Source organism: Natator depressus, chromosome 5 (genome assembly GCF_965152275.1).
Source record: "Natator depressus isolate rNatDep1 chromosome 5, rNatDep2.hap1, whole genome shotgun sequence".
Taxonomy (NCBI): domain Eukaryota; kingdom Metazoa; phylum Chordata; order Testudines; family Cheloniidae; genus Natator; species Natator depressus.
Window position 1 is genome coordinate 47002912 of NC_134238.1, and position 27298 is coordinate 47030209.

The window sequence follows — 27298 nt, forward strand, 5'->3', positions numbered from 1 at the left end:
TATGTTTCTCCAATAGGAAGCAGTCAAATCTGTGGGAACACTTCACTTGTCTCTTCTGGCATGACACTGAACAGCAGGACTCTAATTGAAGAGGACTGCAGTTCCCTGGATAGGAACAAATTTGGCTGAAATAAATTGGAAAGAAACGAACAAAAGAGGCATCTTACTATTATAAATGTTTACCATTTTAGCCTTGCTGGGCAGTAGTTTTTGATGAGGAAACAACACTTGGGAAGAGCATCACAGAAAGAAAAGGGACAGAAATTAATCTGTGTAGAGTATAGAGTGGGGCTGTCAATTAATTGCAGTTGACTCGAGTGATTAACTCAAAACAAATTAACTCGATTAAAAAAATGGTGATTAATTGCCATTTTAATCATGCTGTTAAATAATAATAGAATGCCAATTGAAATTTATAATTTATTTTTTGGATGTTTTTCTACATTTTTCAAATATTTTGATTTTGCAGCACAAAGTGAACAGTGCTCAGTTTATATTTTTTATTACAAATATTTGCACTAAAAATAAAGAAATATTTTTCAGTTCACCTCATACAAGTACTGTAGTGCAATCTCTTTATTGTGAAAGTGCAATTTACAAATGTAGAATTAATTTTTTTACGTAACTGCACTCAACAGTAAAACAATGTAAAATTTTAGAGCCCACAAGTCCACTCAGTCCTACTTCTTGTTCAGCCACTTGCTAAGACAAACAAGTTTGTTTGCATTTACAGGCGATAATGCTGCCTGCTTCTTGTTTACAATGTCACTTGAAAGTGAAAACAGGCATTCGCATGGCACTGTTGTAGCTGGCATTGCAAGGTCTTTACGTTCCAAGTATGTTAAATGCTTGTATGCCCTTGAATGCTTCAACCACCATTCCAGAGGGCATGTTTCTATGCTGTTGACGGGTTCTGCTTGATAATGATCCAAAGCAGTGCAGACTGATGCACATTCATTTTCATCATCTGAGTCAGATGCCACCAACAGAAGGTTGATTTTCTTTTTTGGGGTTCAGTTTCTGTAGTTTCTGCATCGGAGTGTTGCTCTTTTAAGACTTCTGACAGCATGCTCCACACCTCGTCCCTCTCAGATTTTGGAATGCACTTCAGATTCTTAAACGTTTTGGGTCAAGTGCTATAGCTACCTTTAGAAATCTCATATTGGTGCCTTCGCATTTTGTCAAATCTGCAATGCAAGTGTTCTTAAATTGAACAACACATGCTGGGTTGTTATCAGAGACTGCCATAACACTAAATATATGGCAGAATGCGGGTAGAAGCTTGGAGCAGGAGACATACAATTCTCCCCCAAGGAATTCAGTAACAAATTTAATTAAAACATTTTTTTGTAACTAGCATCATCAGCATGGAAGCATGTCCTCTGGAATGGTGGTCGAAGCATGATGAGGCATATGAAGGTTTAGCATATCTGGCACATAAACACTTGGCAATGCTGGCTACAATAGTACCATGCAAACACGTGTTCTCACTTTCAGGTGACATTGTAAATAAGAAGTGGGTACCATTATCACCTGTAAATGCAAACAAACTTGTTTGTCTTAGCAAGTGGCTGAACAAGAAGTAGGACTGAGTGGACTTGTGGGCTCTAAAGTATTACATTGTTGAGTGTAGTTATGTAAAAAAATGAATTCTACATTTGTAAGTTGCACTTTCACGATAGAGATTGCACTACAGTACTTGAATGAGGTGAACTGAAAAATACTATCTTTTTTCTTTTTACAGTATACTATTTTTATTATAAATATTTGCAAAGTGAGCACTGTACACTTTGTATTCTGTGTTGTAATTGAAATCAATATATTTGAAAATGTAGAAAACATCCACAAATATTTAAATAAATGGCATTTTCTTACTGTTTAACAATGTGATTAAAACTGCGATTTATTGTGATTAATGTTTTTTAATTGTTTGAAAGCCCTAGTATAGAGTGAAGAACTCTTATGCTGAAACTAGCAGTGTTTTTCAAGTATTTAATTAGGTTACAGTTGAGCTGATAGCAGCTGAGATTTCAGTTTAACAGACGGCTTAAACACTTATTTTGTTAAAATCTTCTAAGTAGCAGTAAACAGAACACAGATATAAACTTTGAAGATCATTTGAGGAGTTCATGATGGCTTGATGAAAAATGGTTGATACAGAGAAAATAAGAATTCAAAAATAACCACTCGTTGAAACTTCTCTCCTTTTTTGGAACCCTTCTGTGAGAAATCAGAAATACTCCAGACTTTGCTTCACGTGTACCAATTACTCCAATATCCGTTTTATACATGGAAAGTTTGCTGGTATAACAGTTGACCTGTTTAAACATTATTAAAGCATGTCAGGAGTAACCAATCATATTTAGCAGTGACGTTGTCACTGAAGGGCATCTGCATTGTTTCCAGAGATTGTCCCACAAGATGCCCTATAACTTAGAGGAAAGCGCACTGGAGTAGGAGCCAGGAAACCTTAACTGCCTAGTGCAAAGGTTCTTAATCTTTGTTTTTTTAAGCCCCCCCCCCCCCCCGTGCTATAAAAACTCCACGGCCCACCTGTGCCACAACAACTGTTTTTCTTCATATAAAAGCCAAGGCCAGAATTAAGGGTTAAGAAGCAGGGCAATTGCTTGGGGCCCCATGCCACAGGAGGCACTGGGAACCTAAGTTGCTCAGGCTTCGGCTTTAGTCCCGGGTGTTGAGGTTCAGGGCCATGGGCTGCAGTCCTGCACGGCAGGGCTTCAGCTTTCTGCCCTGGGCCCTAGCAAGTGTAACGCTGGCCATGCTTGGCAGACCTCCTAAAACCTGCTCGCGGTCCCACACGGGGTCCTAGACCCCTGGTTGAGAAGCACTGGCCTAGTATAAAGAAAAGGAGTACTTGTGGCACCTTAGAGACTAACAAATTTATTTGAGCATAAACTTTCCTGAGCTACAGCTCACTTCATCGGATGCATTCAGTGGAAAATACAGTGGGGAGATTTATATACACAGAGAACATGAAACAATGGGTGTTACCATACACACTGTAACAAGAGTGATCAGGTAAGGTGAGCTATTACCAGCATGAGTGATGACATAGAATCCTATTTTCAATGCCTCCAACTCAAGGAATATTTCCAACACACCTCTGAACAACATACTAACCCACAGAGAGCTTTCTACCAAGACTACAAAAAGCAGGATTCTGGGTGGACTCCTCCTGAAGATCGAAACAACAGACTGGACTTCTACATAGAGTGCTTCCGCCGATGTGCACGGGCTGAAATTGTGGAAAAGCAGCATCACTTGTCCCATAACCTCAGCCGTGCAGAACACAATGCCATCCACAGCCTCAGAAACAACTCGCATCATAATCAAAAAGGCTGACAAAGGAGGTGCTGTCGTCGTCATGAATAGGTCGGAATATGAACAAGAGGCTGCTAGGCAGCTCTCCAACACCACTTTCTACAAGCCATTACCCTCTGATCCCACTGAGGGTTACCAAAAGAAACTACACCATCTGCTCAGGAAACTCCCTGACAAAGCACAAGAACAAATCCGAACAGACACACCCCCTGTCTGCTACCCAAGATCCGTAAACCTGGGTATCCTGGACGCCCCATCATCTCAGGCATTGGCACCCTGACAGCAGGATTGTCTGGCTATGTAGACTCCGTCCTCAGGCCCTACGCTACCAGCACTCCCAGCTATCTTCGAGACACTACTGACATCCTGAGGAAACTACAATCCATCGGTGATCTTCCTGATAACACCATCCTGGCCACTATGGATGTAGAAGCCCTCTACGCCAACATTCCACACAAAGATGGACTACAAGCCGTCAGGAACACTATGCCCGATAATGTCACGGCAAACCTGGTGGCTGAACTTTGTGACTTTGTCCTCACTCATAACTATTTCACATTTGGGGACAATGTATACCTTCAAATCAGCGGCACTGCTACGCGTACCCACATGGCCCCACAGTATGCCAACATTTTTACGGCTGACTTAGAACAACGCTTCCTCAGCTCTTGTCCCCTAATGCCCCTACTCTACTTACGCTACATTGATGACATCTTCATCATCTGGACCCATGGAAAAGAAGCTCTTGAGGAATCCCACCATGATTTCAACAATTTCCATCCCACCATCAACCTCAGCCTGGACCAGTCCACACAAGAGATCCACTTCCTGGACACTACAGTGCTAATAAGCGATGGTCACATAAATACCACCCTATACCGGAAACCTATTGACCGCTATTCCTACCTACATGCCTCCAGCTTTCATCCAGACCACACCACACGATCCATTGTCTACAGCCAAGCTCTACGATACAACCACATTTGCTCCAACCCCTCAGACAGAGACAAACACCTACAAGATCTCTATCAAGCGTTCTTACAACTACAATACCCACCTGCTGAAGTGAATAAACAGATTGACAGAGCCAGAAGAGTACCCAGAAGTTACCTACTACAGGACAGGCCCAACAAAGAAAATAACAGAACGCCAACTAAACGCCAATACATCATCAAGGATCTACAACCTATCCTGAAGGACGACCCATCACTCACAGATCTTGGGAGACAGGCCAGTCCTTGCTTACAGACAGCCCCCCAACCTGAAGCAAATACTCACCAGCAACCACACACCACACAACAGAACCACTAACCCAGGAACCTATCCTTGCAACAAAGCCCGCTGCCAACTGTATCCACATATCTATTCAGGGGACACCATCATAGGGCCTAATCACATCAGCCACACTATCAGAGGCTCGTTCACCTGCACATTTACCAATGTAATATATGCCATCATGTGCCAGCAATGCCCCTCTGCCATGTACATTGGTCAAACTGGACCGTCTCTATGTAAAAGAATAAATGGACACAAATCAGACATCAAGAATTATAACATTCAAAAACCAGTCGGAGAACACTTCAATCTCTATGGTCACTTGATTACAGACCTAAAAGTGGCAATTCTTCAACAAAAAAAACTTCAAAACCAGATTCCAACGAGAGACTGCTGAATTGGAATTAATTTGCAAACTGGATACAATTAACTTAGGCTTGAATAGAGACTGGGAATGGATGGGTCATTACGCAAAGTAAAACTATTTCCCCATGTTTATTTCTTCCCCCCCCCCTCCCCCCCCACACACACACTGTTCCTCAGACGTTCTTGTCAACTGCTGGAAATGGCCCACCTTGATTATCACTACAAAAGGTCCCCCCACCCACCCCCTTGTTCCTCCCCTCCCCCACGCTCTCCTGCTGGTAATAGCTCATCTTACCTGATCACTCTTGTTACAGTGTGTATGGTAACACCCATTGTTTCATGTTCTCTGTGTATATAAATCTCCCCACTGTATTTTCCACTGAATGCATCCGATGAAGTGAGCTGTAGCTCAGGAAAGCTTATGCTCAAATAAATTTGTTAGTCTCTAAGGTGCCACAAGTACTCCTTTTCTTTTTGCGAATACAGACTAACACGGCTGCTACTCTGAAAACTGGCCTAGTGTGTATATTTCATGCACATCATAGCCTTTATTGTGGAACGCCTCACGTATTATAATTCAACTAACATTTTAATTCTCTTGAAACAGTGTAATATCTTATAGTACTGTTCATTTCTGAATTTCTGTATCTCAGAGCTATAAAAATGTCCAGCATTTGAAAATAAGAACCTGTTTACCCAACGTATAGGAGGCAGTAGTCTCTCAATTTGGGACTCTGCAAGGTAGAGTGAACAAAATATTAGAAAATATACTATAGAGAAAATCCAGAGACAAGGAAATGGACTGTGTAAACTATTACAGTAGAACCTCCGAGTTATGAACACCTCGGGAATGGAGGTTGTTCATAACTCTGAAATAGTCGTAGCTCTGAACAAAACATTATGGTTCTTCTTTCAAAAGTTTACAACTGACCATTGACTTACTACAGCTTGGAAACTTTACTATGCAGATGAAAAATGCCGTTTTCCCTTTATTTTTTTTAATAGTTTACATTTAACAGTACTGTACCGTATTTGCTCTTTCTTTCCGTTTCTGCTGCTGCCTGATTGCATACTTCTGATTCCAAATGAGATGTGTAGTTGACTGGTCAGTTCATAACTGAGATTCTACTGTAAGTGCATTAGGTCCAACACCTATGACACAATAACATGGTGCTATAAAATGCAGTAATTACTTTTAACATTTATGGAATGTTATTGGAAGTATTTATAGGTAGCAGTGAGTGCTTGAAATACAACTCTTACACTATTTTTATTTTGTATATTTATTACTATATTTTTCCATTATAAACTGTAGTGTTACTTGTGGCTTTTCTTCCATATTTCCAGAAAGGTCATAGCTTGCGTGAGAAGCTTGCTGAAATGGAAACCTTCAGAGATATCCTCTGTAGACAGGTTGATACTTTACAGAAATATTTTGATGCCTGTGCAGATGCAGTCTCCAAGGATGAACTTCAGAGGGATAAAGGTAAATAAACTAAATAAAATTACTTACTGTATTGTCCTCACTACAGAAAGCTACCATGTTGTGGAATCCAGTTTCAAAATAGTGGCATCCATAACAATTAAAACAGTGCAGACAGGATCAAACACTATCTAGGTATTTTAATGTATTGTTCACCATAGTGTGTAGTCAGCCAGACCAAATTATATGATGAGAGCATTGTTAACCATGTCTTTTTTAAAGGGTGGATTTTGACCTTGCTGCCCATAACCCCAAAGCTTTTAAACATATCTTGAACTGGTAGCTTTCAACATCACTGAAATGTTAAGATATCATCTGAGCCTGTAGCATAGAACTGTTGGTAGTTCACTTTAAAAAGATTAGCTTAAACCCACAAAAGATGGCAGTCACGTTTATATTTGATATTGCATCCTTCACCTTTGTTGTGAGAAATTGAAATGATACTTGGAATAATGGATTATTTCTCAAATCTGAGCTGCCATTCTTAGGCAGTATTTGGTTGGTTTAACTAAGGCAATTTGTCTTAAACCCATAAAGGCCAAGAAGTTAACAAATCACTCAAAAGAAAACTACCTTCTCACTTCAGCATTCTGAAAGTTCACAAAGTATGGTAGCAGGTTTCAGAGTGGTAGCCATGTTAGTCTGTATCAGCAAAAATAACGAGGGGTCCTTGTGGCACCATAGAGACTGACAAATTTATTTGGGCATAAGCTTTCATGGGCTAGAACCCACTTCATCAGATGCATGGAGGCCTTTCTCATTAAATTTCCAGTAAGTGTGTTTGTGTAATTTTAGTTTAAATTTGAAATATGAGCCTTCTGGTGGCAGAAATTCTGCTGAAAAGTGATAACATTTGTAAAATCAGCAATATTGAAATTCCAGTGTATATTTTGAGTTTCATGCTTTAATATTAGCTTTTTGTCAGAAGACAAACTGTTTGCCATATTAAATAAAATGTGATAATGTTTGTGTGGTTAAAATTCTTGGTCGAAATTCAGTAGGAAAGCAATGGTGAGGTTCTGTCCGCTGAGGAGAGGGCATGGTCAAAGTTGCTCCCATGGTAGAGACTTCTGAGATCTATTGACTCAGGCTCCAGTTCAGCAAAACACACCCAGAGGGCACGCCGAGCACAATTAAGGATGCTCTAATATCCCCAATAAGCAAAGCATTTTAGCACATGCACTTAAGCATGTTAAACCCCTGCTTAATTGGGGTTTCAGCGCATCTTTGATTGTGCTAGGAGTGCCCTCTTCTGAAAAGCCCTCTAGTTTTATGGCTGTGCTGACTGTCTTTAGTCCCTAGTAAAGTGGGGCAAGGTTGTGGACAGTGTGTACGTGTGCAACCCTCCATTTAGCAGACTTTCTGCTGATGGGGACCCCAGCAAGATCTGTCTGGCTGGTGAGTGTTGCCCAGATGCTCAGGGTTTAGCTGATCGCCATATTTGGGGTCGGGAAGGAATTTTCCTCCAGGGCAGATTGGCAGAAGCCCTGGGGGTTTTTCGCCTTCCTCTGCAGCGTGGGGCATGAGTCACTTGTTGGAGGATTCTCTGCGCCTTGAAGTCTTTAAACCGTGATTTGAGGACTTCAGTAGCTCAGACATAGGTCAGGGGTGTTACAGGATTCGGTGGGTGAGATTCTGTGGCCTGCATTGTACAGGAGGTCAGACTAGATGATCATAATGGTCCCTTCTGACCTTAAAGTCTGAGTCTATACTGGACCTTGGAACAATTCTAGTACCTTGCTGTGTATTTAGTACAGTAGAATCTCAGAGTTACAAATACCTGAGGAATGAAGGTTGTTCATAACGCTGAACAAAACGTTATGGTGGTTCTTTTAAAAGTTTGCAAGTGAACATTGACTTAATACAGCTTTGAGACTTTACTATGCAGAAGAAAAATGTTGCTTTTAATATCTTAATTTAAATGAAACAAGCACAGAAACAGTTGCCTTGCTAAATCTTTTTTTAAAACTTTCCCTTTATAGTTTTAGTAATTTATGTTTAACTCAGTACTGTGCTGTATAGTATTTGGGTTTATTTGTTTTGGGGATTTTTGTTTGTCTCTGCTGCCTGATTGTGTACTTCTGATTCCAAATGAGATGTGTGGTTGGCCAGTCAGTTCGTAACTCTGGTGTTCATAACTGTGAGGCTCTATTGTAATAGAGAGAGAAGGAAAACAATTCAGTATTTTACACTGGACTCCAATATTACATTTCTGTCACTGTTAAGCAAATTATGGCCCCAGGCAACAAGAGTCTAAACATTTCCTATGCAAAATTAAAGTAACTTTAGAAGTATTTATTAATACTTGGAAATATGGAAATACTGATCAACCATCCAAATGCTACAGTAATACTTTCCTGCTCAATAAGAATTTGAAAAGAACCCTTTTCTGTCATGTGCTTCTTAGCTGGACATGCAAATAATCTCTCTCTCTCAAATTTAGTGGTTGAAGATGATGAAGATGATTTTCCTACAATGCGTTCTGATGCGGATTTCTTGCATAATAGTAATGGCAGTAAGGAAAAATGTAAGTACTTCTAAATTTGCATTAACTCAAGTTTTCTCCAGATATAGGTTATTCCAATTATTCCTATCTTATAGAAAGTATAGTGACAAGCCTGGTATATAAATCTAGAACAGTGGTTCTCGATCTGTGGGCCACTTGCGGCCCAGTTGCTGCAGATGATGTGACGTCCTCAGAGCCATACAAGTAGTATACATATTGTGTTGATGTGGCCCACGATGGTAAATAGGTTGAGAACCACTGATATAGATAGTTATAATGTGTTGATTTGCAAAGCAAGCAAAACAGCTTAATGATGTGTATAGGAATGGTAGCTGTTCATACCTCACTGATGAAACCATTTTAAATCTATAACTTCACTAGTCAATTACAGGGTCAAGGCTCTCTAAGTCACATTTCAGTATTCTGCTAACATTCACCAACTGCTTTTGTGATTCTCACTTTGGAATATTGAATACTAAAGGCTGCACGTAAATGTTAATGTTGTGAGCCTGGCAGCTTCAAATTTCCTGTTGTGCCTAACTCCAGGTCTACACTGTGAACTCTTGCTGGCAATACGATGTTGGCTGGAGTATGATCAGGTGTGATTTATGACTGAAATAGCTGTGCCAGCAAAACCCCTAATGTGGATGCAGCTTATGGGCAAAACTGTGCTTTTGCCAGTATAGCTTATTTCACTTGGGAGGAGGGAGGGAGTGGGGGAGACCACTGGAATAAGCTATGTCAGACGGAGCGCAGTTTGCCCATATAAGATACATTCATACTAGGAGTGATATGCTGGTAGAATAATGAAGGTAGAATTTTGATCGTAGATGCCCTTTATTTTAATATTTTGTTATGAGACTATAAAGCTGTATGAAGTTGTGTTTGGAAGCTCATGTATAGTGGCAAATATGTTTTTTATTATTTGAAATAATTGTCACTGAACACTATCTATTTATTAAAAGGTCGATTGATTGAATACAATAATCTAATCAAGGAGGTGTGCTAGGATTTAACTATTCTGTTTTTACTAAAGAAAGTAGTTTTCTTTCCATCTCACTTCTATCAGTAGAAACTGTCATCATGGAATTAACATTCATCAGGCGCATTTTTAGGCCCTGCCTGCATTTACGTGTTTGCTAGTGTCCATATTCAGGGAGAATTATTCGGACCACACCCACACCCCAAGTGAAGACACAGCTTATACAAGCAAGAGTTCTTTTGCTATTATAGTTTAAAACCGTTCCCCGAATAGAATAATTTGCCTTTATGCTAGGGCTTTTACCGACATAGCTATGTTGATAAGGGTTTGGTTCTCCCCATCCACATTCGAAACTGACAGTTATGCTGGCAAAACTTTTAAGTGTAAATAGACTAAGCCTACTGTCCCCCTCATCCTATACAGAAAACCCTTGCTGTTGAGACCGATGAGAGATATTTAGGGTGGATCCCACAATATTGGAAAAAGCCTTTTCCAATGCCACTTGAATGCAGAGGAGTCATTTGCAATGGGACAAGTGGGGCAGTTACCCGCTTTACCACCCGTTTTGTCCCCCCTGACTTTTGGTAGGTCTGTATGCTCCATTGTCTTCCTTTTTTGTCCTCCCTTTCTCCAACTTTGCAGGATATAATATAACATATAATGTTATATATGTTAATGCAACTTTGCCTCCACAGAATTTTTCTGATATGGTTCCATTGCTTGCAAGCTGATGTTTTTTACATGAAAGTATAAGCTGTAATGTTAGCTATTAAAACTAAACTCAGGGAGATACAAACTCTAACTAATTTCACTGCATAATATGTTTTAAAAGGATGAGGTGGAATTGTCAGTAATCGTTTCTTTGTATCTGCATTTCAGGGAGATATTTGCTATATAAACTAGATTGTGATGTATGGGACAGCCCATTATGAAATCCACCCCACATTTTGTTTGTGTTTTAATGTGTGCATCTGGTCATCATGGGACTGAAAAATGTAGAAATTATTGTGTCTCTGCATTTCTCGTTTTTTATGTTGATATCACTTGAAAATCATGTTCCTTTATAAAAGTTTGCCAAAATAGCCAATTTTAACTGTTCAAGAACAGTTGTAATCGATAGGTCTCAAAGTGTAATTGTAAGTGGGGAATCACTGACCAGTTGTGTTTCTAGTGGAGTCCCACAGGGATCGGTTCTTGGCCTTACGTTATTTAACATTTTTATCAAAGACCTGGGAAAAAACAAAATCATCACTGATAAAGTTTGCAGATGGCACAAAAAATAAGGGAGTAATAAATAATGAAGAGGACAGATCAATGATAAAGAGCAATCTGGATCGCTTGTTAAGCTGGGCACAATCTTAACAATGTGTTTTAATATGGCTAAATGTAAGTGTCTACATCTAGGAACAAAGAATGTAAGCCATAATTAGGTAGGAAGTAGTGATTCTGGAAAAGATTTGGGGGGTGGAGGTCGATAATCAGCTGAATGTGAGCTCCCAGTGTGACACTCTGGCGAAAGGAGTTAATGCGATCCTTAGGTACATAAACGGGGGAATCTTGAGTAGGAGTAGAGAGGTTATTTTACCCCTTTATTTAGCACTGGTGTGACCGCTGCTGGAATAGTGTGTCCAGTTCTGGCATCCACAGTTCGAAAGGATGTTGATAAATTGGAGAGTATTCCGAGAAGATCCATGAGAATGATTAAAAAATTAGAAAACATGGCTCTTGGTAAACTCAGAACTTAATCTGTTTAGCTTAACAAAGAGAAGGTTAAGGGGTGACTTGATTATAGTCTGTAACTACATGGAGAACAAATATTTAATAGTGGGCTCTATCTAACAGAGAAAGGTATAACATGATACAATGGCTAGAAGTCAAAGCTAGACAAATTCGGATTGGAAATAAGGCATACATTTTTTAAGTGCTGTAATTAGCCTTCAGGACAATTTACCAATGGTCTTAGTGGTTTATCCATCACTAGCATTTTTTAAATCAAGATTGAGTGTTTTTCTAAAAGATATGGTCTAGGAATTATATGGGGGAAGTTCTGTCTCCTGTGTTATACAGGAGCTCAGACTGAATTATCACAGTGGTCCCTTCTGGCCTTGGAATGTATGAATCTATAAAATTACATGCAGTATATTATTGGTACCTGATATACTGGCTGTAGTTTAGGTCACAAAGCAGTTACTGCTATAACCCTTTGCTTTTGTATGCTTGTAACTTTCAAAATGGTCACCTTGTGTGGCTGAAATTTTCCATGCTTGGACTCTGCCCAAAGATGAGGTAGTCTGAGTGAAAATTATTCATCTGCGTCTTAATGGCAAGTGGGGAAAGTACTTTCTCCCATTGTGTATTTAAAAACAAAAATGATGGGCTTTATTAGTGTATCGTATTGACACCTAGAGGCCTTAACAGAGATTAGGGCCTCTTTGTGATAGGTGGTGCACAGACTCATAAGAGACTATCCCTGCTTTGAAGAGCTTATTTAATTAGATAGGTAAAGGGTGGGAAAGAGGAAGTATTATCCCCTTTTAACAGAGTGGGAGCTATGGCACAGAAAGATTAAGTGACTTGCCTAGGGTCACACAAGGGGTCTGTGGAAGAACCATGAAAGTAACCCAGAGTTCCTGAGTCTCAGTCCCATGCCTTAACCACAATTTCTCTAATCACAATTTTTAATGGGGCTCCAGTAAAACAGCTGAAGATGGAAAATTAAGATGGATGTGGTCCTCATTGTGGACTAGTACCTTCATTTGATATTAGGGACAGTATTAAAATATGAAATGGAAAAATCATTTTTGAGCAAGTTAATATCTAAGAGTCTAATGAGGCCTCCACCCTCCGTCTGACATTACTACAAACATTTTCCCTTTCTGACCTAATCAGGCATCTTTGGCAGAGACAAGCAGTTGGAATAGTTTTCATCAGGGAGACTGCAAGTACTAATTAAAAACAGACCCAATCTTTCCCACCACTGTTCAGACCTTGACATAAAGAGCAGGAGAAGTTGTAGATTATCATGATTTTGGGTCTTTGCAGAATTTGCTGCATTCCTATTATGATTTTATATTGTTGATATGGCCTAAAAATCAGGAAGTCCATAATAGTCAGACTCAGTTTTTCTAGGAAACAAGGCAGTAGGGCCTCCTCCCTTAATCCGTCTTTTTCAGTACTTCCTATCAATCTCTGAATTCATTTCTAAATTGCTATTGATTTCCATTGCTCTCAGTGAACCCAATGCACCATTCCCTTCCTTCCTCACACAACTCTTCCAGTCTTGACCTCCTTTATGTTCTTTCACCAGTATTCTCCATCGGTGGCGGAAGAGAATGAGGGAGGTTCTGGCTTTTGCTCAGAGCTTATCTACACCATATGGTAAAGTGCCCTAGGGTGTTTTGATTTCTAAAGTGCATAAAAGTGGTGTGCATTAACTTGTCCATGTAGACCCTGCTGGTGTGCACGAAATGTTCCCTAGTGCACTTTAATGTAACAGCACTATGTTATAGTGCACTAGGGAACAATTAGTGTGCTTTAACATAGTACTGTTACGTTAAAGCACACTAGGGAACATTTAGTACGCACGTGCCGGGTTTACAAAAGTCAATTAATGCACAATACATTTGTGGGCTTTAGAAATCACAACCCCATAGTGTGCATTACCCCACCGTGTAGACAAAGCCTCACTGTCCCCGTGGAACAATATTTTCTCCTCCCACAACTTTCTTTTCCCATCTCTCCTACAAATTAAATGATATTTCTCTATATTATTCAACATAGAGTATGTTTTGTTATCTGTATGAGAATACAGTTTATTTTCACATCACAATGTATGTAGATTAGGGTATTTGAAGCCTTTGATTTATACTTAATGATTGGAAGACTTGAAGCGATATATAATCCTTAACCCTCCTTTCAAAAAGCTTTTTCATGTTGTTAAAGGAGGGAATCCTCAGTATCTCTAGAGCATTAGACCACACATTGAGACCATGTGACACCTTCCTTCCATTCTCCCTGACTGTAGGTGTTTGCAGTCTTTTACCATTAGAGAACAGCGATTACATCTAGATAATTTGTATTTTTTACTTGAACAGCTTACCCAGTTGAAAGCATTAGCTCAGTCTGTCAGGCAAATACGTGTTACATAGGTTTATACAAACATTCTTCTATTTTAAAAATTCATAAAATCTAACTTAGATGCAAAGTAAATAATATTATGACAAACTGACAAAGACCAGAAGATGAATGAAGACAGTTGGTCTTTAGCTTGTTCAATTATGAGTTACTTTCTCATCTAACTGTATTAACAGGGGAGTTGCTTGTGCTTTCTAGTATTTTGTGACATTACATGTGCTGTATTTGATGCACTATTTTGTCACCCTTTGTATGAGCTTATGTGTTATAAGTACTTTTTTTTTCTGTCACATTTTTAAGTGATTTGTTTAAATAGCCTTAACAACAGATGGTTTGGCTGGCAGCATGAAGTGTTTGAAACTACAGAACCCACTGTACTTAAGGAGAATTCAACACACTTGCTATAATGGTTACCTTTTAAAGATAATGTATTTTACTTTATTATTACTATTTTTAAAAAACTCAAATAATCTATTTAAAGCTACTTTAATATTCCATTTTGGGTATGATTGCATTTTAAAATTGTTGCTTTTTCAATACATTATCAGTTAAATTTTAAGGTTGTTCTGTTTTAATTAGACCCCACTTCAAGCTGTCAAAATGCTATTGTTAAAAAGTATTACCACTCCCTCCACCCACATGATTTGCTGAGTAACATAGCATAGCGAGTAGACTTGGGGAAATACACTTCAGTAAGATGAAGATGAAGGAATGCGTTCCTGCCTTTGAGTCTCTTTCCTGCTCCTACGGATAGCTGGGAATTATTGGTCTCCTTTATTTTAATTTTTTTAAATGAACTTCACACTAGTTAGCTAGAAGCCTCTTTAGACAGCTGGCTGTAATCTAGGGCTTGTAGTACCCACCTTAGTGACTCAAATGAATACTGTATCAGAGTGAATGAATCTTATCTATTTGTTTCAGTATTTCCACATGTAACACCCAAAGGAATTAATGGAATAGACTTTAAAGGGGAAGCTATAACTTTCAAGGCAACTACTGCTGGAATCCTAGCTACACTTTCTCATTGTATTGAACTCATGGTAAAACGTGAGGAGAGCTGGCAAAAAAGACTGGATAAGGTAAGAGATTTCCCTTCTATTTTGCTACGACAGTAGATCAAGTTGCTGTCTTTTAACCTGAAACTTCAATTGTGATGAGGATGTTAACTTGTATTCCTATTCCATGAAGTTATATAGAAACTAGGCAAATGCCAAAGGTTCATCCTTGTTGTGCAGATCATATAGCATGTCATCCATCCTGTGCTAGTTTTCTATCCACACCTTGTTCCACAGACTATTCCTAAATTTAATTGTTTTTAAATGTAGAGGTGAGCTAGCAGGTCTCCATAACAATAGGCATATTTCATGCAACTTCCTAAGAGAAAGACCAGTTGCTTTTCTTTATAAAGTTCTCTACAAATCTATAGTACTATGTTAATTGTAATGATAAAGGATGGTGGCAATACTGGGACATAACCATTTTGTGGGGTGCTCTTTTACTACTTTAAAATACTGTCTAAATATATGGTGTAATTAATACACCTGTTGAAAACAAAGTAATTTCTAAATGCTAATGAATCAAATCTTACAGTAATTAGGGAAGCAACTTTAAAGAGAAAAACAGCACCACCCACTCTGGAGCTAATCACTAATGGCAGTAGTGGTTCATGTTGAATCTGTTCAATGACCATGAATACCGCTAAAGTCTAGAAGGAACAGGGATAATCTCTTCTCCCTTCAGATGAGGTTGCTGGAAGTGTCTGTTACTACCACTTAATGTGTTGATTCCCAGGGCCCAGCCTTCACTGTGATTGGCCTGCCACATGTGCTGTCCTCTAATCATCTGCCACCTCTTGTTTGAATTTAGTATGTTACCATACTGTGCATCATGTGGTATCTCAGGTCTTACCTCAGTTTGTATAGCATGCTGACATATTAAATTCATATACAAGAGGACCCCAAACAGGAGTCCTGGGATCTTCTGGGAAATTTCTTTGTAGGCCAGTCCAAGCTTGGTATAGAATATCTATTTTAAAATATAAGGTGGTTTTTCTAGAGCATAGCTTTACAAATGACATTTTGTGAAAGAGACTGGATTTTGTTTACCGTGGATATAATGTCCAACTTGTGTGCATATTTTAACACTGATGCAACTTTTGTGAAGATATTTTGCTGTTGCTGCTGGCAAAAAGCACTGTCAACAAGTAGTTTATTAGCTTAGTTAGGGCCTCTGATTAGTTAAGTGTCATGTTGGTAATCCTTACGAACTGCTGTGATTAACTTCAATCTCTTTCCCCATCCCTCTACCTTACATGAACTTGAAATGTTTCATACTGAAAGCAATTAAAATGTAATTAACCTATGTGTGAATGGAAAATAGCTTTTTAATTAATTTGGTTGGATTTGGCCTCTAAGTTTAATATATAGACTACAAAAACTGAATTTCATTTTATTAAAGTTGAATTATATAAGGAAAAGAAAAGGGAGTAAGCAAGGAAATAAATATCTACATAATCTCCAGCATCTAATCTTTTGTCTGCCCCATGCTAAACCCTTGTGTTGATGCCTTAGTTCTTCAAGTGTCCTCTGCATGTTAATTCCTGAGGCTATGGGTAGACTGCTGCAGCTGAATGGTACAACCTACTGTTATCAGTGCCTGTTACAATGTTGGAGCACTCAGGCGTCCCCTTCTGCTGCTCCTCCAGCAGTTGAGCATGTTCTGGGGCAGGGCTATAAAAGGCGGTGCAGCAGCAGTTGCAGCCTCCATTCTTTCCAGCCGCTGACTCAAATGGACATGAACCTTCTTTGGATTTCCTCGAGCCGTACAGTTTTAAATACGAGCCTTGTTCCTTTTGTATATACAATTAGTTAGTTTCAACATGGGCATTGATGGCGGATCTTAAAGATAGACACACAGACACAAGAGATGCACATCACACCCCATGGTCTTTCCTGCATTGGATGCCTACACTCAGAGTTTGAAGTTTTTAAGAGAGGACCATTCTCCTTATATGGGACCTTTACCCCACATGCCAGAAAAGAGAGGCAGAATAGATTCCAAGCCCTCTTACTACAAGAAGCATTATCTATTAAAGCTTATGGATCAGAAATTTCTTAAGCTTCTCGCGGGGGGGAGAATAGAGGCCTTAATTGGAATGGGGCACTTCCAGTTCCAGAAAGACAGTGTTGAAATTGTCATACTCTGCTCTGAGCTTTGGTTCTAAGGTAACTGAGCTCTCGTTAGCTAAACCTTTGGACCCAGTTCCAAGAAAGGTACAGTTTGACTGAAACAGGTTGCTTTTTTGTTTGAAACTATGCTTGAGGCGCCTATGGATCTGGGACCCTGGTTCTGAGGAAGAAGAAGGCCAAGACTAAACACCTTTTGGTGCCTCTGAAGATTTCCCATTGAGGTGAGTCATTCACCTCAGATTATGGACTTGTGGGTTCAAGCCATTTATAGATCCAAACATTAAGGGCTCTATATCATGAGAACGTTCCCATGCAATGGGTCCAAGAAGACAGTTGGATCAGAGTATCTCAATATTTCCAGTTCCATCTATTGTTACTGCACAAGTACACTCAGAACCATGTCCCTTGGATCCTTTCAGTTCCTCACCAATATTGGGGAACTGTACAAGGACTCTGCTCAGCTCCTTCCATCAGATAAGTGACAGAGAGGAGACATTTTATCACATGGACCTGCAGACATTTTACCATCACCAAAGACCCCTGTTGGATGGTCTGAAAAGAAATTGTTTCCTTTGTCTTTGTAGCAGATCCTTACTTCAGTGGTATCTCCTATAATTTCTCTGTCAGTCTAGGATGGGTTCTGCATTCAGAAGAGCTGGATCAGTCTGTCTATCCAGAAACTGAGTCATTACCTTTACCTTCTAAGAAACATTTTTCTGAGGTAGACTATCACAAATGTCCTTATCATCCTGATTACGACATGATACCAGACTAGAACAGTTGTCAGGATTGGCAGATGCCATCCTGGATGCCATCGTTATGCTGGCTGACTCCAGAGTTTCCCTGTCAATCCTTTTTAAGATCTACATCTTGATTTTCATGTCCAGGTAGTGGTGCCCCTACAGATCTGAAAAACTTGGATCCTAGACAGTGGGATCCTTAAGTGAAAGATAAGTCACCCACTGTTGTTCCTGATACACTATACATAGAAGAGGAGGAGGGAGATTCACCTCGTCAAATGAACATTCAGCATCATGAACAGGAGTTAGCTGGGGACTCCTCTCCTGATGAAAATGTTGGTGTCCTTTCAGCTTCATCTCCTTCTGAAGATGCTACTCAATTTCAGGAGCTAGTCAACAGAATGGTTACTGTTTTAAACATACCATCTGTGGCAGTAGAGGAAGCTCCCCATTCTGTCCTTGATATCCTTGATACTACATCTTCTAACAAGGTATATTCTTGCCCCATCTTGGAAGATCTCTGGCAACCAGGGATATCAGTATGGAATAATCTATCACCCTCTCAACCACTATCTTTATAAAAAAACAAAAAAAAAACCACCTCTGCATTGTTGCAGCCAGAACAAATGAGATCAAGATCAGAATATTTACATTGTACTTTTAATGACAGAGAAGGGAAAAGACTAGATTCTTTGGGAAGAAAACTTTTTTCTTCCACTTCTCTGATCATGAGGATCACTAACTATTAAGCTATCATGGCTAGGTACCAATTTCATCATTTGGACATAATTGCACTTTTTTTTTAAGAATATTTCTGAAATGCGTCAAAGATTCGTCAGTGCCCCTGTCAAAGGACAGAATGTGGCTAAGTACATCTGAGGGAATTCTTTGAAGTCTCAGGTGCAGTTTCAAGATCAGCAGCCGCTGCCATAACTCTTTGCAGGCACACATGGTTATGTTCTTCCTTTCTTCCCTTTGAAACAAAATAAATTCAGGATCTTCCATTTGTGGGAAATGGTCTCTTCAGTTCTGAAATTGACAAAGTCTTAAAGAAAACAGAAGATGAGATCAGCGGCTAGGACTTTGGGTCTTTTGCAGTCCTTTAAAATGAGAAATCTTGCACCTGCCTTAGATATCAGACAATGCTGTCCACCTTTCTTTGTTGTCTTAGAATTATACTCTGAAAATTTCAGTATCTACAGCAGCATTCTACTGCTTCTCAACCACAATATGTTGAAAGTGATCCTCCAAATCAGGGTGAGACCAAAGAATTCTTCCACTTCTCTGCATGATGCTAGACCTCAAGTTTTACATCAAGATTGAGAGCTGCAAATCAATCTTGATCCTCCTTTCCCTTTTGGGGACCATCTATCTCATTTTTATATGTTGCAAAATATTACCACAGAGGGGTTTTGAACATCATAAAAAAAGGTTATACCATTTAGTTTGAGGATGCCCCCTCCTTTTCTTGATTCCCTCTCTTAAGAAGCTATTAAGAACAGAAATTCACTCTTTTACTAAAGGAAGCAATAGAGGAGGTCTTAGTAAATCTCAAATCTTAGCTTCTTCTCCCATTATTTACTAGCCCCAAAGACGAATAGGGTTGTACATCCGATCTTGGAGCTAAGAAAATTAAACAAGTTGTCATAAATATAAAGGGAAGGGTAACCACCTTTCTGTATACAGTGCTATAAAATCCCTCCTGGCCAGAGGCAAAACCCTTTCACCTGTAAAGGGTTAAGAAGCTAAGGTAACCTAGCTGGCACCTGACCCAAAATGACGAATGAGAGGGCAAGATACTTTCAAATCTGGGGGGGGGAAACAAAGGTTTCTGTCTGTCTGTGTGATATTTTTGCCGGGAACAGATCAGGAATGCAGACTTACAACTCCTGTTAAGTTAGTAAGTAATCTAGCTAGAAATGCGTTAGATTTCCTTTTGTTTAATGGCTGGTAAAATACGCTGTGTTGGATGGCATGTACATTCCTGTTTTTGTGTCTTTTTGTAACTTAAGGTTTTGCCTAGAGGGATTCTCTGTTTTGAATCTGATTACCCTGTAAGGTATTTGCCATCCTGATTTTACAGAGGTGATTGTTTTACCTTTTATTTAACTAAAATTCTTCTTTTAAGAACCTGATTGATTTTTCATTGTTCTTAAGATCCAAGGGTTTGGGTCTGTGTTCACCTGTACAAATTGGTGAGGATTCTTATCCAGCCTTCCCCAGGAAAGGGGGTGTAAGGCTTGGGGGGATATTTTGGGGGAAGACATCTCCAAGTGGGCTCTTTCCCTGTTCTTTGTTTAAAATGCTTGGTGGTGGCAGCATATGGTTCAAGGACAAGGCAAAGTTTGTACCTTGGGGAAGTTTTTAACCTAAGCTGGTAAGAATAAGCTTAGGGGGTCTTTCATGCAGGTCCCCACATCTGTACCCTAGAGTTCAGAGTGGAGAAAGAACCTTGACACAGGTACATCTGGAAGTTTCAGTTCAGAATGTTGACTCTTGGATCCATCATCACTTCTTTGATATATAGGTAGGTTTGCAGCTCTCAGCCTCAAGGATGTTTATTTCCATATTTTGATACAGCCATCAGAAGATACCTTCTGTTCTCCATAGGGCAGGACCATTTTCAATACAAGGATGGTGGATTGCACAAACTTTTTGTACACCATTATTTTGAAGGCTAGAATAATGAACTACAAACATAGGCTATGTACACACTACAGTTTATGTCGGTATAAGTTACGTCGCTCAGATGTGTGAATAAGCCAACCCCCTGAGCAACGTAAATTACACCAACCTAATTGCTGGTGTGGACAGCGCTATATTTCCCACCAACATAGCTACCACTTCTCGCAAGGGATGGAGTGATTAAGTCGACGCGAGAGCTCTCTCCTGTTGGCTTAGAGCATCTGCACTTGTAAGCTCTGTAGTGTAGCCATAGTGTACATAAATCTATATATACATAAAGTTCATGAACGTCAACACTGCCACAAATGTGCAAAAAGTGAAATTAAAACAGCGTGAGGCGGTACCCCACAACATTTTTTTTAAAGTGGTTATCCATCTTTTGTCAGACTTTCTCATAATGTTTGAGTCTGATTAATAGCTTCAAAATCTGATTGTTTTTATAGGAAATTGAAAAAAGGCGAAGAATAGAAGAAGCGTACAAAAATGCCATGACGGAACTTAAGAAAAAGTGCCATTTTGGAGGGCCAGACTATGAGGTATGAATTATGCTTATTTCTTTTCTCGCTTAGAATTTTCACAGATTAAATCCTTTCCTGACTAACTTGTATCCTTCATTGAAGTGATTTTTTTTGTGCAAGTATCAAACATTAAACCATGTGATTTTTCCTTGTAACTGACATCTGCTTCTATCAATATTTATTAAATACAAACTCTGCAACAGGGAAACTTATAGGAAGGGTTTCAATCCATACATTTGTAGCAAATGAGGGAAAGGGGATAATAAGATACATTTGAGTATACTAAGGGTATGTCTATACTACCCGCCGTATCGGCGGGCAGCGATCGATCTAGCGGGGGTCGATCTGTCGCGTCTAGTCTAGACGTGATAAATCGATCCGTGAGTGCTCTCCCGTTGACTCCTGTACTCCACCGCTGCGAGAGACGCAGGCAGAGTCGACGGGGGAGCAGCAGCAATTGACTCACCGTAGTGAAGACACCGCGGTGAGTAGGGCTAAGTACATCGACTTCAGCTACGTTATTGATCAGTCCCTTACAGTCCCTTACATCCATTAATAAATAATATTTGTAAACATTGTAAGGAATGAATTGGTTGAAAGTGCTTCTGCCTATCAACCTGAAAAAGGTACTGTAATTTCCATAGAATGTCTGCTTAAAATATCTAAAAAGTACTGAATTTTTAAAATGGTAAACTACGTGGCTCTGGGAAGAAGGATAAAGGAGTTTGAGGTGCAAGTGGTGTTCTCGTCCATCCTCCCCATGGAAGGAAAAGGCCTGGGTAGAGACTGTCGAATCATGGAAGTCAACGAATGGCTACGCAGGTGGTGTCGGAGAGAAGGCTTTGGATTCTTTGACCATGGGATGGTGTTCCAAGAAGGAGGCAGAGACGGGCTCCATCTAATGAAGAGAGGGAAAAGCATCTTCGCAAGCAGGCTGGCTAACCTAGTGAGGAGGGCTTTAAACTAGGTTCACCGGGGGAAGGAGACCAAAGCCCTGAGGTAGGTGGGGAAGTGGGATACTGGGAGGAAGCACAAGCAGGAGCGCGTGAGAGGGGAGGTCTCCTGCTTCATACTGAGAAAGAGGGGCGATCAACGGGTTATCTCAAGTGCCTATACACAAATGCACAAAGCCTGGGAAACAAGCAAGGAGAACTGGAAGTCCTGGCAAAGTCAAGGAATTATGATGTGATTGGAATAACAGAGACTTGGTGGGATAACTCACATGACTGGAGTACTGTCATGGATGGATATAAGCTGTTCAGGAAGGACAGACAGGGCAGAAAAGGTGGGGGAGTTGCACTGTATGTAAGAGAGCAGTATGACTGCTCAGAGCTCAAGTATGAAACTGCAGAAAAACCTGGGAGTCTCTGGATTAAGTTTAGAAGTGTGAGCAACAAGGGTGATGTAGTGGTGGGAGTCTACTTATAGACCATCGGACCAGGGGGATGAGGTGGACGAGGCTTTCTTCTGGCAACTCGCAGAAGTTACTAGATCGCACGCCCTGGTTCTCATGGGAGACTTCAATCACCCTGATATCTGCTGGGAGAGCAATACAGCGGTGCACAGACAATCCAGGAAGTTTTTGGAAAGTGTAGGGGACAATTTCCTGGTGCAAGTGCTGGAGGAACCAACTAGGGGCAGAGCTCTTCTTGACCTGCTGCTCACAAAGCGGGAAGAATTAGTAGGGGAAGCAAAAGTGGATGGGAACCTGGGAGGCAGTGACCATGAGATGGTCAAGTTCAGGATCCTGACGCAAGGAAGAAAGGAAAGCAGCAGAATACGGACCCTGGACTCCAGAAAAGCAGACTTTGACTCCCTCAGGGAACTGATGGGCAAGATCCCCTGGGAGAATAACATGAAGGGGAAAGGAGTCCAGGAGAGCTGGCTATATTTTAAAGAATCCTTATTGAGGTTACAGGGACAAACCATCCTGATATGTAGAAAGAATAGTAAATATGGCAGGCGACCAGCTTGTCTTAACAGTGAAATCCTTGCTGATCTTAAACACAAAAAAGAAGCTTATAAGAAGTGGAAGATTGGACAAATGACCAGGGATGAGTATAAAAATATTGCTCGGGCATGCAGGAATGAAATCAGGAAGGTCAAATCACACCTGGAGTTGCAGCTAGCAAGAGATGTTAAGAGTAACAAGAAGGGTTTCTTCAGGTATGTTAGCAACAAGAAGAAAGTCAAGGATAGTGTGGGCCCCTTACTGAATGAGGGAGGCAACCTAGTGGCAGAGGATGTGGAAAAAGCTAATGTACTCATGCTTTTTTTGCCTCTGTCTTCACGAACAAGGTCAGCTCCCAGACTACTGCACTGGGCAGCACAGCATGGGGAGGAGGTGACCAGCCCTCTGTGGAGAAAGAAGTGGTTCAGTACTATTTAGAAAAGCTGGACGTGCACAAGTCCATGGGGCCGGATGCTTTGCATCCGAGAGTGCTAAAGGAGTTGGCGGATGTGATTGCAGAGCCATTGGCCATTATCTCTGAAAAGTCATGGCGATCGGGGGAAATCCCGGACGACTGGAAAAAGGCTAATGTAGTGCCCATCTTTAAAAAAGGGAAGAAGGAGGATCCTGGCAACTACAGGCCAGTCAGCCTCACCTCAGTCCCTGGAAAAATCATGGAGCTGGTCCTCAAGGAATCAATTCTGAAGCACTTAGAGGAGAGGAAAGTGATCCGGTACAGTCAGCATGGATTCACCAAGGGCAAGTCATGCCTGACTAATCTAATTGCCTTCTATGACGAGATAACTGGTTCTGTGGATGAAGGGAAAGCAGTGGACGTGTTGTTCCTTGACTTTAGCAAAGCTTTTGACACTGTCTCCCACAGTATTCTTGTCAGCAAGTTAAAGAAGTATGGGCTGGATGAATGGACTATAAGGTGGATAGAAAGCTGGCTAGATTGTCGAGCTCAACGGGTAGTGATCAATGGCTCCATGTCTAGTTGGCAGCCGGTATCAAGTGGAGTGCCCCAAGGGTCGGTCCTTGGGCTGGTTTTGTTCAATATCTTCATAAATGATCTGGAGGATGGTGTGGATTGCACCCTCAGCAAGTTTGCAGATGACACTAAACTGGGAGGAGAGGTAGATACGCTGGAGGGTAGGGATAGGATATAGAGGGACCTAGACAAATTGGAGGATTGGGCCAAAAGAAATCTGATGAGGTTCAACAAGGACAAGTGCAGAGTCCTGCACTTAGGACAGAAGAATCCAATGCACCGCTACAGACTAGGGACCGAATGGCTCGGCAGCAGTTCTGCAGAGAAGGACCTAGGGGTTACAGTGGACGAGAAGCTGGATATGAGTCAACAGTGTGCCCTTGTTGCCAAGAAGGCCAGTGGCATTTTGGGATGTATAAGATGGGGCATTGGCAGCAGATCGAGGGACGTGATTGTTCCCCTCTATTCGAGACTGGTGAGGCCTCATCTGGAATACTGTGTCCAGTTTTGGGCCCCACACTACAAGAAGGATGTGGAAAAATTGGAAAGAGTCCAGCGGAGGGCAACAAAAATGATTAGGGGACTGGAACACAAGAGTTATGAGGAGAGGTTGAGGGACCTGGGGATGTTTAGTCTACAGAAGAGAAGAATGAGGGGGGATTTGATAGCTGCTTTCAGCTACCTGAAAGGGGGTTCCAAAGAGGATGGCTCTAGACTGTTCTCAGTGGTAGCAGATGACAGAACAATGAGTAATGGTCTCAAATTGCAGTGGGGGAGATTTAGGTTGGATATTAGGAAAAACATTTTCACTAGGAGGGTGGTGAAACACTGGAATGCGTTACCTAGGGAGGTGGTGGAATCTCCTTCCTTAGAAGTTTTTAAGGTCAGGCTTGACAAAGCCCTGGCTGGGATGATTTAATTGGGGATTGGTCCTGCTTTGAGCAGGGGGTTGGACTAGATGACCTCCTGAGGTCCCTTCCAACCCTGATATTCTATGATTCCAAGGAATAATCATTTCATTTATTCGATGTATTTTGTCTTCACTCACTTCACTATCACTACATGCTTCCTCCCCCATCCTTAACTTTTCCTGTGTGTGACATCTAGCCTTGTGATTTAACAAGAACTAAAAATTTAAAGCTAAAGTCACTGGACTTCTGCAAATATCAGAGCTTCATAAGATTGCTTTAAAGATAAAAGGAAAAACGTTTGTTACCTTTGAAGTTGGTGAATAGGTGAAGTGTGTGAGTGTCTATGGGCCTTGCTAAATGGTGTAACTTACTTATAACACTCACCAACTAACTTTTTTTTGTATTGGATTTTATTACTGCCATAACAAAATGGCATTTTTAAATCTCCTAGTAATATGATAACTTCACATGTATTTACACACATTTTTAGATGGCATCAAACAGTGAAGAGGCATTCATTGGGCTTTTAATAAAATTCTCCACTTCTGCAGCCTCATCAGTTACCGTTTTCAGTTCCACTGGCATCCACTTAACTGCTAAAGCTTTCCAGTGAAGTGAACATTGTGTCCAAATAGCTTGGAGTGCAATAGTCTGGATTCTAGTCACAAGATCACTGTATTTTCTTCTTATAGCTCTGGCATTATCAGTGCCAGTCCTAACACAGTAATACCAATCCACTCCAGCTGCAAAAACTGAGAGTTGAAAACTTCAGATTTCCCCACACACACCCATCCTCCCATACCACATCCTCTCAGTGGACAGCAAAACAGGCAGTCCTCACATATGGGTCTTTCCTGCTCATATTGGACAAATACTAAGTTGGGCAGAATAAGATACCATAGTTTCATCCAGTTATAATAAGAATTTGCTTCCTTGAGCTCTTCTAAACAGCAGTTTGCCAAATATTTCCAGCCATGTCATGAATTTGTCAGTTCACTGAATTACAGGAAAAGGAAATTACTTTAACTTAACAAGCTGCAGCAGATTCCAGCACAACACTGGTTGAAGTTTTTGTCTCAAATATTGTCGTTTCTGTATTTATGAGCCATGGTGGCTTTTACTATCGAGTGACACTAAATAATGGCGCTCAAAGGGCTTTCATGTTTACAACATTACTATATGAAACAGTCTTCTAATTTTGTAAACTGGTAACTTTTTGCTTAAATTCAATGAGTTTCTTTCTTCAAGATGGATGGTTAGTCTCCAAATGGCCCACCTCTTAATGGCTGTATGCATGTCCCAAAATCCTTTGCTAGTTTACTTCAACTCCTTTGAAGTATCAGGGTGGCTGGCAAGCATTCTGTATACATTTTGGTCTAAGTTTGCCAGAGAGGAAACTCAGGCTGCAAGTGATCAATCCATAGAAGAGGAAGAAAGGGTGGGTGGATGGAGCCATCCTACTCCACTGAGTAGGGCAGGAAGGTAATGTGGTTAATTCCCCTTAAAAGAAAAGCTGGGGAGCAAACAACAGCTACAGGCCATCTGCAGATTCAGCAGGCATGATTTTGTGTTTTTGTTCAGTTCACAGTTTTGAATTTATTTCCACTCTGCTCCTGATGTCTTCTGACCCTCCAATTAGTACCTTGTCCTGTCCTAGAACTCCCTCATTTTGAGACTGGTTAGCATGATTCCATGATCCTCTCCTTTGTCTCCCCCAATCCATCATCTCCGGGGCCATTGTCACTCTGTGTCCCCAGTCTCTTTGCTCCCCTCCCGCCGGCTCAGCCCAGCAGCTGGAGTTAAAAGGTGAGGTTGTTTCTAAATATTTATATTTATAAACAATGCTCTTTATACATGGTATTTTTTTAAATTACCTCTTTATTTCTTTAAACTTCTATCCATTCCCAAAAATAGTGGCTGTCACTTCTTAGCAAGACTTACAAACAAAAATGAATTTCTGGCGCAGGCCATTTTAGAAAAAAAAAAAATCAGACTTCCCACAAAGACTCTTCACTGGAATGAGAAGTAGCACACAAAATATCAAGATGTTCCTGTTACTAAATTAGCTGGAGAAGGCTTGAAAACTATGATTAAAACAGAATTAGCTTCAACATTAAAATATGGATTATTATGGAGGGGAAGTAGTTTCTCCACAGTAAGTCTGTAAAATAAAACTTCATATGTTAAACCACAGAGTCCATTACATGGATTCATGCAAAAACAAAG

General features: G+C 40.4%; 1 protein-coding gene across 4 annotated transcripts in view; it reads left to right on the forward strand.

Annotated features, from left to right (window-relative positions):
• Positions 1–27298, forward strand: part of CERT1 (ceramide transporter 1) — a 161978-nt gene that overhangs the window by 98372 nt on the left and 36308 nt on the right. For all 4 annotated transcript variants that reach the window (XM_074952711.1, XM_074952712.1, XM_074952713.1 and 1 more), the window contains exons 5-8: positions 6331–6469; positions 8910–8993; positions 15010–15167; positions 21145–21237. In XM_074952711.1, coding sequence (XP_074808812.1) covers positions 6331–6469; positions 8910–8993; positions 15010–15167; positions 21145–21237 — 474 coding nt within the window. The remainder of the gene's footprint in view (positions 1–6330; positions 6470–8909; positions 8994–15009; positions 15168–21144; positions 21238–27298) is intronic.